The sequence below is a fragment of the Astyanax mexicanus genome, chromosome 5 (assembly GCF_023375975.1).
Source record: "Astyanax mexicanus isolate ESR-SI-001 chromosome 5, AstMex3_surface, whole genome shotgun sequence".
In the NCBI taxonomy this organism is placed as follows: Eukaryota; Metazoa; Chordata; class Actinopteri; order Characiformes; family Acestrorhamphidae; genus Astyanax; species Astyanax mexicanus.
In genome coordinates this window covers 5,156,693-5,170,029 of record NC_064412.1, presented here as the reverse complement: position 1 = coordinate 5,170,029, position 13,337 = coordinate 5,156,693, and the positions used below count along the sequence as shown (strand labels likewise).

At 35.4% G+C, this 13,337-nt stretch overlaps 2 protein-coding genes across 5 annotated transcripts in view; one reads left to right on the top strand and one right to left on the bottom strand.

Moving 5' to 3' along the window:
* The window catches only part of rps10 (ribosomal protein S10), a 532,411-nt gene that overhangs the window by 20,378 nt on the left and 498,696 nt on the right, over positions 1-13,337 (top strand). The window lies entirely within an intron of this gene.
* Positions 1,140-8,106, bottom strand: hmga1b (high mobility group AT-hook 1b). Of its 2 annotated transcripts, none has more exons than XM_007234290.4 (5): positions 7,966-8,105; positions 7,688-7,790; positions 6,360-6,437; positions 5,323-5,376; positions 1,140-3,240 (listed from the first exon to the last, which is right to left on the bottom strand). In XM_007234290.4, the coding sequence occupies exons 2-5, from the start codon at positions 7,775-7,777 to the stop codon at positions 3,172-3,174; spliced, it is 291 nt and encodes a 96-aa protein (XP_007234352.1). In that variant the 5' UTR covers positions 7,778-7,790; positions 7,966-8,105; the 3' UTR covers positions 1,140-3,171. The 2 variants fall into 2 exon arrangements, with proteins under 2 accessions (XP_007234352.1, XP_049335479.1); XM_049479522.1 differs by lacking the exon at positions 1,140-3,240 and adding an exon at positions 4,858-4,935 and having other exon boundaries at positions 7,966-8,106.

The following is a 13,337-nucleotide window of genomic DNA, read 5'->3' as shown; positions in this document are numbered from 1 at the left end:
GCAATGCCAGCATTCAAAATCATAGACAACACCTGTCAGGTAACAAACTGATGGATTGGTCACCTGTAATGTGGGACACTCCTCCTCGTCATAACCTGCTTTCACCTGTTACCTACTCACCTGATTGTCATGAATTTATGAAATGTTCCAAAATATGTGTTCTGTATTGTATTACAATTTCGTAACTCATTTTGATAATTGAGCAGACTATTCTGCAGATGATGACTTATACGATGAAATTGTGCTGGCATGTTTTGGAGAGAACAACCATTACACTGAGAACCAACCAATTGGGATAGACCAACAAGATGCATTATTTTGGAAAATGTACTAAATGTAGGAGTATTGTGTTAAGTGTAGGCTACTTGTACATAACCATTTGTAAAGATGTACTAAGTGCTTGAGACATGTACAAAGCATTTGAAATGTGATGAAAGCAATGAGAAATGCCATTCTGTTGTGAGGAACTGCAAGTTAGTTTGGGGATTTGTCCATGTTATTTTAAAAATGTCATCTCAGTTTCAAGAAATGAGCCAAACCAATTGAGAAAAACTGTAAGATACTGACATTAAGTTTAAGATATTACATTATTTTAAGATACTACGTCTACTAGTGGCTACTGAGACAAACTCATGGTGAATTTTTAATGCATGTTATGAAGAAAAAGGCCTCAAAACATTGAAACTACACATTAAACTATGGAAATATAGGGGTTATCGTAATTTTCTTGTGGTAATCTTAGCAGTAATATTGTAATCAAGGGAAATGCTCAAATTAGTGAGTTTCTTTGTCGCTTGTGCCATACCAACTTGCCAGTGATTCTCATAGCCCTCGGTTTGGAGTGTAGTACTCTGAAAATTTTCAGTTTGAAGGGTCATGTAGCCTAAAACATCCCCTAACCTACCCCTCCAACCTAACTAAAATCGGGACACCCTCATTCTAGGTGTGCACTCGCAAAATCCTAATGTAGGGCTAAGTGGTATTACCAAGGTGTAGCCTTGATAGATCAAACCATTAATTCAATAGATGTGCAAATATGACATGAAATTTGTTTGTTCACTTACTTACAACTTGGATTCCGTCTGTTTTTTGCAGAAATCCAGATGATCCCCATAAATAATAATGACAAGACACCAAAATGAGAAAACGCATTTTATTAACAACACAACATGCTACACTGGTACAATTTAATTTGTAATAATTAAAGGTGAAATAAATATATGTATCCTGCCGCTGCATGAACAAAATGTGGTATAAGCCTAAAAAAGTTTGTAGACAATTCCTCAGCTGCATCAAAAATAGGTGCAGGGCGAAGGCTATTTCCAAGTGAGAAGACAAACATATTTCATACAGAAGTCATCAGTGCTATCTGAACACTACCTTGGTCTTTTTGCTGCCTTTCTGTACACTGTAATTCCTGAGGTGGCTAATGCATATTGTTGTAATGGTTCAGATACTGGGGACAGATGAGACGTGATGATGAGTTCAGAGTAAAAACAGTCATTATCACAACAGAAATGTGTGTGTGTGGACTCGTCACAAACACAACGTGTTTGGTATTGAGGTATGGCTGCTCAGGTGAGCGTTATTTCACAAGTATTCATTGTAAACTCCCAGTAGGATTTGGAGGGACTCATACAATTAGAATTGCAGTAAACTTTTTTAAAATAGTGTTTTTTCGATTTTTCTAGTGTTCTAGAGTTCTAGAGTTTGTCCTAGGAAAGTGAACATTTAAATAAGGCGTGGCTAATCAGTCACGGATTAAATACTATAAATATGCCTGGCTATTGCTGTGGTATTTCAGGTGGTCGCTATGGTGTTGAATTTGTTCACACAGTAATGCTGCTACTGGAATGTACTGAAGTGAGAACTAAGTTTGAAACATCTCCAACATCAAGTGAACAGATCGAGAACAATGTTTGAAAGTGGGTATTTTTCATGAACTCCATAAACACAGTATAGCCCACAAACTACACACACCTAACCTCCAACAAATGTCCTATATGCACTCATAGACATGTATAATAAAGTTAATCTAATAAAAGAAAATCTAGGCTAAGTTCACACAGCAGGTAAATGTGGCCTAAAAAATCTGATCTTTTGTGTGGGTGTGACATTTTCATTCAATTATTCTGATTTGGACCACTTCAATATGTGGTATTAAAATCCAATACATATCCCATTAGCAGCCATACGACTCTGTTTGAATGGCCAGCTCAAAATTTATGTTACTTCTTCGTCAAACAGAAGGAATGAAGATGGCAAGGAGAAAGTAAAGTGAGCGTGAATAAATGGGGAAATGGACAACAGAACTGAGTGAGGTCTTCAAGAGCTGATGCATTTCTTCCATTAATAATAGAAGGCTTGTGTCCTAGCCACACGGTGTTCCTAATGAATTCGACAAACACAACTCCAGATCAATGGAAAAAAAATAAACTAAAATAAAAACCTGACCATAGGTCTTTTTGGTAGCAAACTGTAGAGAATTCTTGATTATAAACTCATCTAGTAAGCTGCAGTCTAAACTCATTCATAGCTCTTAAGATTCTGACAAGGTTTAAAGGGAAACTTAAGGTGAAGCATTGCTCTGTTGTGCATGTGTGCCAATTACTTGGAAAGCACAAACCATTCAGACAGATGTCAGATATGGGTCACATTAAAAATAAAGTGTTAACAGCCTAAAAAAAAAAACACGATTTGGGCCACGTTTACTTGCTGTGTGTATATAGCTCTAGTCAGTTTCTGGTGCAGGGGTTTTAAAACAGCTGCATTAAAGCAGAAAGCCCTCCACCTAGAACTATAGCACCACTACACACCACAGTCAAAACATATAGCTTGCTCTTTCTAACTCTAAAACCCCCACCTTAGAAGCCACATAAAATACATAAAAAGCCAACCTGAACAAAAGTAAAAAAGCACCCGGTAAGCACCATTAAATGTACTAAACACGTACGTATATAATCTAATTCACAGGTTTCTAAAATTATTCCAGTTTTTTTTACATAACTGATTGTGTTACAGAGAGAGAGGGTTCTTGATGTAAGTCAGTCCTGTAAAGAGTCGCTGGGGTTTTTTTGCGTAGGTGACATTCTCTCGTTAAACGCAGGTTAAATGCAGATTAGTGAGTGGTGCCAGGTTGAGTGTCTTGAGGTAGTGCTGAGGACAAGGCAGCTACTGCTCCTCATCTTCATCCTCCTCATCTTCCTCTGAGGACTCCTGAGCGGCCTGATCTGCCTTTTCCTGTTTCATGCAGCAAATAAGAGTGGTATATTGTAATTAAGGGCGTTTTTACACCTGAAAGTCTAGACCAGATTAAGCACCAAGGTGTGTGTCTTTGTGTTACATTGTATAAACAGTATTTGATCTGGTTAGTTTTGTTTGATTTCACACTGCAGTTTATTGACAGACTAAAGAACTTTACTACATCCTGTCGTCATAACTAGGTAGGTGGAGTCTCTCTATACTTCATATTAATAATTGGTTTGTAGAATGACAGTTATGTTTCTAGGGCCGTTTCTCAATCTGCGTTCTTGTCTGCACTTGTATTCTTGTGGACTCTGGAACGTCATCAGTTGTGGCCCTACTACTGTTCCATTTCGAAGATCGCAGTTAGCCAAATACACTACAAATACCCAGATAAGTTATTGCACCTTAAACATTATCAAGGATGCATGAAAGGTGCCTTGTGTGGCCTTGTGTACAGTCCAATATCCCAGAATGCACCTCGGAGCAGTTTCGGCGGAGGAGAAGTCATACGTTTTAAATATAGAACTGCTGTGTGATAAAATAAAATTTAAAGTTACTTTTAGGTGATAAAATAAGAGGTTTACACTTCAGATATGTGGTTTATTTATTAAATGAAGTGGCTATGTGAAAGTGTGCTCCTACATTTTTTTTTTAGAACAACAAATCAAGTATGCAGTTGTTACAATTACAGAATAAAAGTCCTGCGTTCTCCTTGCGTACTCCGTATTGAGAAACATAACAGCTCTTTGTCAGAATCCTTTAATTTCTGTATATAAGCAAGGGTTAATCTACTGTAACAGTAAATAAATGAATTTCCTGTCGCGGCACAACACCAGTCCTTTATCCTCTGGTTTGTTTAAAGACTGACTCAGCTTCTGTAATTGGTCTGAGAGTCTGAACCATCTAGAAAAATGTTTCCCACTGCAGAAGAACTGGACCAGGGTTCAGTAGATCCAGACCCAGACCTTATCTTTCCGGTTGCCCAAACTCAGGTGGTTCACAACCCCTTTAATATCTGCTACTTTGGTTTGGAAAGTCAGAAAGCCTCCTGTAATGCTCCACCCCTTTTTGGGTGAAAGCAATTCTTCTAATCTGAGTTGTTTAGATTTTTTTCTATTGAATAGCAAAAAATTAACATACCCCACTAATGAACACCTTCCTAACGTACAGCTATTATTCCGACAGCCAGTCAGACACATTATTTCATGTTGCTGCAGATAAACAATCGATCTTGTGTAGAAATCAAAATAAGTAATACATAATACAATAATACATTAAAATAAATGAATAAAATAGGGTTTGAGCTTTCCAATGCCTCCTTAAAAGCAAATAAATTAAAGTAACCCATGATTATTTGATTCCTTATAGTTAGCATTGTGCCTTAAATGCATTTAGACATAATTTTGACAATAACCATTACCTAAACATTATATCAATGAACAGCAGAATGACTCATTTACTACATTTACTACTTAGATTTTTAATAGGGATGCACTGATGTGGAAATTCTGGGACGATGGCGATACTGGAATATATGGATACTGGATCTTCAGACGCCCATGACGATATACACACAAAAATAAATTAATAAATTAATAAATAAAATAAAAATGAGCTTTAATCAATGGATTTTAATGTAGCACAGCCAGTGTCAGCCAATTGTAGTCATGCAGTCAGCCTCACTTGGTCCTATTCCAGCATACAATAAATATATCAGTAACTATAGGTTCAGCAGATACAGATATCATTCCAATATCATTGTGTATCCTTAACTTCTAATAAAAAAACAGTTCAATATATATTATATAATATAATATATAATAACCTGTTTATAACACACATATGCACTCATTGACTAGCCTGATTTCTTTAGATAAAAGTACTTTATTGATCCTAAATCCCAATTGATGTGCTGTTCGAACAAAAAAGTTGGTCCATTTAAATTATGCTAATTAAATTAGCAGATTTTGTTCTGACAGCCACAATGTACATAGTAAAAAGGAGACAAATTGAATTAATCGCGTGTGTGTGTGTGTGTGTGAGAGAGAGAGATTGAGAGTGTGTCAGGTCTGTTACCTCTTTCTTGGTGGGCTTCCCCATTACTTTCTTTCCTGAAGATGACACTGCTCTCTGTGGAGAGATGTCATGATTGTCAGTTTTAAGTTCACTGAACTGGGACTTGTTAGAACACCTAAGTAAAACTTTTACTAAAGCTTAATTCCATAGTTATTTCCTATTTTGTGGACAGTAAAATGGATAGAGCTGGTAGCTGTATAGCCATTATATCTATAAAATATAAGTTCCGGTCTATGTCCTCCACAATCCCCTGATCTAAACCTGATCTAAAACAGCAACTATTGTTCAGCACCTGCCGGAACTCCTTCAAGACGCTAGAAATCTATCCCAGGTGACTCTACCTCATGAAAACATATTCTGGTTTATTAAACACCTTTTGTTTGCAAAATAATTCCATGTTTTCCAGTATAGCTTTGATGTTTTCATTTATTTATTTTTTTACATACAATGTAAAAATAATATGCCCCAGCTAATGGGGATCCAGTAAGTAAGTAAGTAAGTAAGTAAGTAAGTAAATAAATAAATAAATAGTGTATTTAGCTTTCCAGGACTGTTCATCTTTACATATATACTTTTGTATACTCATTTGGCAGTATAGTCTTAAGCTTTAGGAGGTTTCTTTGAATTCACTGGTATCTATTTACACCAGCTTGGGACGGATATCTTCTGAGTGTACATGGATGCAGGTGCACTACTGCAAGTCTCTCTAGTTAAAAGTGATAAATAAAGAAATGGGTCAAAAATGCCAGCATTGCAAATCATTAAAGCATTGTCATACCAAATAATGATCCCCCTACTGTACATCAGCTGGATTTTACCGATACAGAACAACAGAGGGAGCCAGAGCAGGGCTGGAAAGCAGCAGGTGGAGGGGCCAACGAGTTCATTGTGAGCCATCACTTAGTAGGCCATCTTCTGAAGAGGCCTGAGGATGATCCTTCCTCAGCAGGGAACAACTTACCCTCACTGGCCTTATGTGTGCAGGCATATGGGAGGTAACTTATCTAATGTTGAATGTTGCACTTTATTATACTTACTTTCTTGGCAGGGCCCTTGTTTTTGCTGCCTTTAGGCCTCCCTCTTGGTCTTTTGGAAGCTGGGGATCCACTGGATTCCTGAGATTGGGAAATATCTCATACGTTAAATCATTTTACTTTACAGATTTATTTTTTTTACTCAGTATTGTACTAACTTGTTCATCTGGAGTTAGATTGTAAAGCAGATTAGACAAATTTGCAAATTATCATCTATAGTGATGTGTATATAGTTGTAGATGGGTCTTTCTTGTTTTTGTTCTTGCACTCTTTGTATTAAGTAAGAATATTTTTATCTGTTGCCGATGGTATCAGTTTATAGTGAATATATTATAATATGTAGTTTATTCATGTCTCATTGCAATAATTTAGATATATGTATTTATAGTTGACAGTACCATGTAGTTAATAAATGTGCTGTGTCTGTATTCACTTTTTTTTTAATACTCCATCACCCATATTATGATTTTGTATGACTGGGCTGTATTGTGAAACTCTATCTATCTATCTATCTATCTATCTATCTATCTATCTATCTATCTATCTATCTATCTATCTATCTATCTATCTCTACCCCTTTTGGTATTTACTCATCTTTATTTATTGTATCCTCTCTCAATGATCTATCTATCTATCTATCTATCTATCTATCTATCTATCTATCTATCTATCTATCTATCTATCTATCTGCCTTACTCATCTTTATCTATTCCTCTATTTCGTCCTCTCTTAATTATCTATCTATCTAGAGAAAGATGAGGGGCTAAAGTTGGATTGTTGTACTTTTCCGTTCCACCTTAAATGTTGCAGCCGTTACACTGTGGCGGCTGCACTATTTAAGGTGGAACGGAAAATTACAAGGAGGCTGGGAATATGATGCACAGGTCTTTAACTCGGTATTTTAGATTGTTAGGTTGTGGGTGTTCTATCTATCTATCTATCTATCTATCTATCTATCTATCTATCTATCTATCTATCTATCTATCTATCACATCTGATGGTACAGTAAGCCGTGTGTGTGGGGCTCAAGTTGGGTTGTGGTTGTAATTTTCAGTTCCACCTTAAATAGTGCAGCCGCCACTGTGTAACTGCAGCACCGTTTAAGGTGGAACGGAAAATTACAAGAAGGCGGCTGGGAATTTGATGCACAAGTCTTTAACTCGGTGTTTTAGATTGTTTGTTTTAGGTTGAATTATGATTAATCGAACCCCTTATCCCCAATATATCCTATAATAAACTGTTTTATCAGACAATAACCTGGACATATAGGATAATTATCTGTAGTTACGGATCTATCCTAACGCTAGTTAACTAGGTTACCTAACCGTTACCTTGGGATGTTTCCTGGGTCTTCCCCGTCCCCGCTTCTCCACCCCGTCCTTCTCCTTTAGAGAAAGGCTCTGTTTCTCAGAGTCGCTCATGGTTTCTCGTTACCTGCTCGTAAATACAGTAATAAATCGTTATTTAGGTTTAGTTAACAGCAGCACAGCACGGCTCCGCGGACACGCCGCGCCCGTTAACGCTGCGCTCAGTATAAAAACACGGCTAAAAACGGGCTCTGCAGCCAAAAGAGCCGCGCAAAACAGAGAAACCCAGCGAATTAACTCACATGCAGGTCTCCACACGCCTGATTTACACACGAAAATAAATGTATGAGTGTACTGAATCTCCCTTTAAGCCCCACCTCCCGTCCACTGTGTCTTCTGATTGAATTAAAGGACAGCCAGAGAGCCTGAACAGAGGAGAATACCCACTTCGGGTTATCACACTACCGGAGGGCGCTATAGAGTGAGTGCATAAATGAATGGGTTCATATGGAGCAATTGAGCAATTTTATATTGAAAATGTTCTATCTACTATGTATATATGTATCTGTCAATAGAATGTCACTTTTATCCCATTTAGATTTTTTCTGTATTTAAATCTGTCTGTCTGTCTTTCTGTATAAATGTCATTTTTGTCCCTTTTTGCTTTCTCTGTCTTTGAACCTCTATCTATCTATCTATCTATCTATCTATCTATCTATCTATCTATCTATCTATCTATCTATCTGTCTGTCTGTCTGTCTGTCTGTCTGTCTGTCTGTCTGTCTGTCTGTCTGTCTATATAAATGTCATTTTGTCCCTTTTTGCTTTCTCTGTCTTTGAACATCTATCTATCTATCTATCTATCTATATATCTATCTATCTATCTATCTATCTGTCTGTCTGTCTGTCTGTCTGTCTGTCTGTCTGTCTGTCTGTCTGTCTGTCTGTCTGTCTGTCTTTATAAATGTATTTTTATTAAATTAAATCTGTCTGTCTGTCTGTCTTTCTGTATAAATGTCATTTTTGTCCCTTTTTGCTTTCTCTGTCTTTGAACCTCTATCTATCTATCTATCTATCTATCTATCTATCTATCTATCTATCTATCTATCTATCTATCTATCTATCTATCTATCTATCTATCTATCTATCTATCTATCTTTTATTGTCATTACATCTGAGTACAGGTACACAGTGTAGTGAAATTACATTCCTCTGGAACCATGGTGCAACATAGAACAACAAGCAATAGACAACATAAAGTGCAGGAGTGACGATAAAACTATAACACTAAATAACAATAAATGCAATAAATACAAAAGACGAGACAATTTAAAGACAGGACAGTGCAGTACCGATACGGTATAATAAAGTGTACAGTGAGGATAAGGTGCAGAGATGTGTAACATACTGTAACATATAGAACATATATAATCACAGCAGTTACTGAGGTAGAGAGTTTATAGTTTTTGAGAGTGGCAGCAAATATTACTGATAGGGATAAAGACATTTCAGTCTCTGTGTGCTGAGTGGGTGTGTGTGTGTGTGGGTGAAGTTCAGTCTTTGTGTGTGTAAAGGGGGGGGGGGTTCAGTTCAGTTTTGTGTGAGTGTGTTGGGTGTGTGGTGGATGGGGTGGGTTTCAGCTCTGTGTCTGTGCGTTGAGAAGTCTGACTGCCTGGTGGATGAAGCTGTTGCAGAGTCTGGTAGTGGAGGCTCGGATGCTCCTGTATCTTCTGCCGGATGGCATCAGAGCGAAGAGTCATTTGCTGTGCATATTAAGATGACTGATGTCAGCCTATGCATCCATCTATATAAATGTAATTTTTGACATGTCATACAAATTTAAATGTCATACAAATGTCTATCCATCCGTCCATCTATTTTTGCCGCTTGAGAATGTTTTTAATGTTGGGTTTTGGCTGTTTTTCCAGCATCAGTTTACATCTAGCCGTAATTCTAACGAATCTGTTGTCTAAAAAAATGTTTATTGTAGAAATATAGAAGGGCAGAGATTAATTATCTTTGCGGTTTAAGCAAAATCCTTTATTTTACTTTCTAAAATGAACGTAATATCCCTGACTAATAGTTAGGCAAAATGTCTAATTTGAGAATTTAGCCGTTTAGCTCCTTCACCGCCATTCATTTATGACTCTCTCGCGGGCTTCCTCTAGCGGTACAAGTCATTTTCTGCTATAAGGAGGGGGTGATAGGAAGTGGGCTGGCTCGCTGTAAAGCAGCTCTGGGACTCTGTGCCCACTCACAGCTCCAGATAAAGAGAGGGAAAAGAGTCAAATTCAGGCTAAATTCAAACTAAAATGCACACAAAAAACATGCAGTATTCTATATTTTAGTTTTAGAATATACTCAATTTTGATAAGAAAGATCCTGCACCAGTTTGCAGGAATAATCGTGGTGCTATATAACATTAATAATAAGCCAGTGGAAAGTCAGCAGGAGCTGGAGATGGATAGATGATGGAAAACAAAGGGGGCGGACCATCTGCTCAGAGCCCTGGTTCTTCTAAAGCTGCCAGTTCTGCTTTAATGATTACATCTCTGTTTAAATAGAGGGGTCAATAACAATATCAACATGACGGGCCTTTTGTGTAGCAGCTGAGCTGTTTAAATTTTATACAAACACTGTGTTTCAATACATTTATATATACAAGATTTACTCTGAATGAACAAATCAGACAAGAAAGGACAAGAGAAGACATGACAAGATATGACAAGACAAGACAAGACAACCATACTTGTGCTGGGCACTAGGGCGAAAACTAATGACTGTTTGATGTAACTGTATTAACCTAAACATACAAGTATACTGTAGTAGATTTTTTTAAATATTGGTATTTTCAGGAGAATCTAGTTTTTTTGTTTGTTTGTTTGTTTGTTTGTTTTTTTATTCATTTTTTTTATTATTTTCCCAAATAGAATGTGACATCAAGTAATCAAATGAACAAACAAACAAATAAAATGACTGTGCAGGGAAAAGAGGCTTGTACAATGCACTTTCCCTCCAAAGAAAATTATAAGAAAAACACAGAAAAAAGAAAAAGACCAAGCAAAAAAATATATATATATATATATAATAATAATAATAATAATAATAATAATATGTAGTTACTCAATATACATAATCACAAGATTATGGTTCCTTAAATATGTCTTTAATTGATATGTAAATATTAAGATATTTTTTAGGATAATTTCTATATTACATAAAATTTGACCATCTTTTAATCAAATAATGTAATTAATTTCTTATTTTGTAAGGATTATAATATATAATATTATTAAAATAATATAATAAGTGCTTAATAACAAATGACATAAACTAAAACCACTATTTTTTACAATAAGCTTGTGATTCCTTCATGGAAAATGGAATGCTGTTTAAATTTTATACAAACTGTGTTTCAGTACATTTTTATATACAATATTTACTCTAAATGAACACATCAGACAAGACATGACAAGACAAGACAAGCATTTACACCATATGTGTGCTGGGCACTAGGGCGGCAACTAATGACTGTTTTGATAGTTTGACATATCTATATTAACCTAAACATTATAAAGTATACTATAGGAGATTTTCACATAGGCCAGATATTGGTATTTTCAGGAGATTCTAAGTTACTATATGTCTTTAATTAAGATGTAAATATTAAGACATTACATAAGATTTGACCATCTTTTGATTAAATAATGTAATTAATTTGTCCTTTTGTAAGGATTTTTTGTAATAATTATATTGACAGGGAGTTAATAATATAATAAAACCATTAAGTTTTTGATGCTGTGCATCAGTTCATTGTTTTATACAATATTTGCTCTGAATGAACACATCAGAGAAGAAACAACAATACAAGACAAAACAAGACATCATATTAGAGTTTTCCTTTATTTATTATATTCTTCTTTTAGTTTTACTATTTCTTTTTAGTATTACATTTTTCACAGTAATCTGATTTCTGTATTTTCTGAGAAAGTATATATTGGTCTAGTAACAACTATCCTCCTTTCTTCCAGATTATTACATTAGCATTACAATCTGACATTTTCATCTGAGTTTAATTATTTTCTGTGATGATGAGTGTATTAAATATCAGTTTAATATCAGTGAGCATGATTTTAAATGAATATGATTAATTAAGAAAATTAGTATATGCCTTTTGCGTGTTTTGAGCCTCACAAGTTGCACTTTTCCCGTCGTTACGATAGAGAAGGCACACTGACACTCCCTAAATCAAGCCTCACAGTTTATGGTTGACAGATAGACTTACAATTAGACTTATTAAAGTTACTGCTTAACTTCTCCACAAGGTGGAGCTATGGTCAAATAAATAAGGTAAACCTGCATTAAAGAATATTGGTTAAGTTCTGTGAAACTGAAACAATAAATCCATAATTTTCAGTTTTTTTGCTAATTTAGGAATATCACAGCATTGTGATATCAGTGTTATAATATTGTCCTGTCAATATCTTATCATGAGATGCCTTGTGATTCCTACCCATAAAGCGGACAGTGTGTTGGGTAATGTGAGATAAGGAACTGTCAGAACTTGAATTGAATTGCCATTGCTTATTTGTATGTAATTGGCAAGTTTTGTCAATGATCAATCCAGCTTGAATTTAGGAACTCTGGCTGGAGCACACTGAGATCATCTGAGATGATTGCTAAGGGGAGAAGATCTGTGGATAAACCACTGGAGATTAACGGTTTTCCTTTTTATATCAAAACACTAATGTAATGTTTTAGACTCACACTGCACTTCACTATTATTTTTTCTTATTTTTTTGTAATAAATACAATAGTGTAGACCAAGGGTTTCCAACCTTTTGCAACTCACGGCCCCTCACAAAATTGTCCAGGCATCCAGAATATTTTATTTATTTATTTATTTGGAATTTAAAACTAAAAACAGCATAACAACTAGGGCTGGGTATCATTTTAAACATTTTGATACCGATACGATACTTGGAATTTCGATACCGATACCCAAATTATACTTTTTTCAATACCTTTTTCTAAATTGGGACCAAAAAATACAAAAAGCGATTATTCTCACACAACATTAATTTCATTCTCATGCTGTCACCATGCCAGGTTTCAACTTTTTTGGATCTCATTGGAATGAACAAACAATCAGCATTTTGTGTGTGGCACTTAATTATGAACAAAAACAACATTATTACTTGTCCTAAACTAAAGATATTTTCCCTACGCATATTGCTGGATGCATTGCATTATTTTTTAAAGTTCTGTTTAAGAAATATCAGCATTAGATTGGCGAAATTAAATCAGATTTATATTAGTGGTTTCAGTCACTTTAATCATAATTGATTTTTTATGGTGGTATTTCCCTGTATTATTGTGAGGGGGCAGTTAAAATAGTATACTTTTTACTTTCGCCCAGCAGCGGTGTGTAGACAATTTGAATTTGTGGACAATTCGTGTTTCTGTGTACTCTCTACGCTTATTTATTCGCTCATTAATAACACAACTAGCCTGTTAATCTACTAGCTATCTCTGCCAGTGACTGTACTAAGCCAAACCAATCAACTAGCTTGACCTAAACATGGTTTGTTTTGCAAATATTTAATTGTATTATCATATAAATAAACTTATTTAATTTAACACATCTTAAATTACACTTATTGAACTATTTAAA

Bases quoted from the DNA above. Each gene is read 5' to 3' on its own strand.
- hmga1b (XM_007234290.4), bottom strand. From the start codon at position 7,777: ATGAGCGACTCTGAGAAACAGAGCCTTTCTCTAAAGGAGAAGGACGGG. The intron at 6,438-7,687 runs GTAACGGTTAGG...TCCCAATCTCAG, and splicing joins GACCCAGGAAACATCCCAAG to GAATCCAGTGGATCCCCAGC. The intron at 5,377-6,359 runs GTAAGTATAATA...ATCTCTCCACAG, and splicing joins ACAAGGGCCCTGCCAAGAAA to AGAGCAGTGTCATCTTCAGG.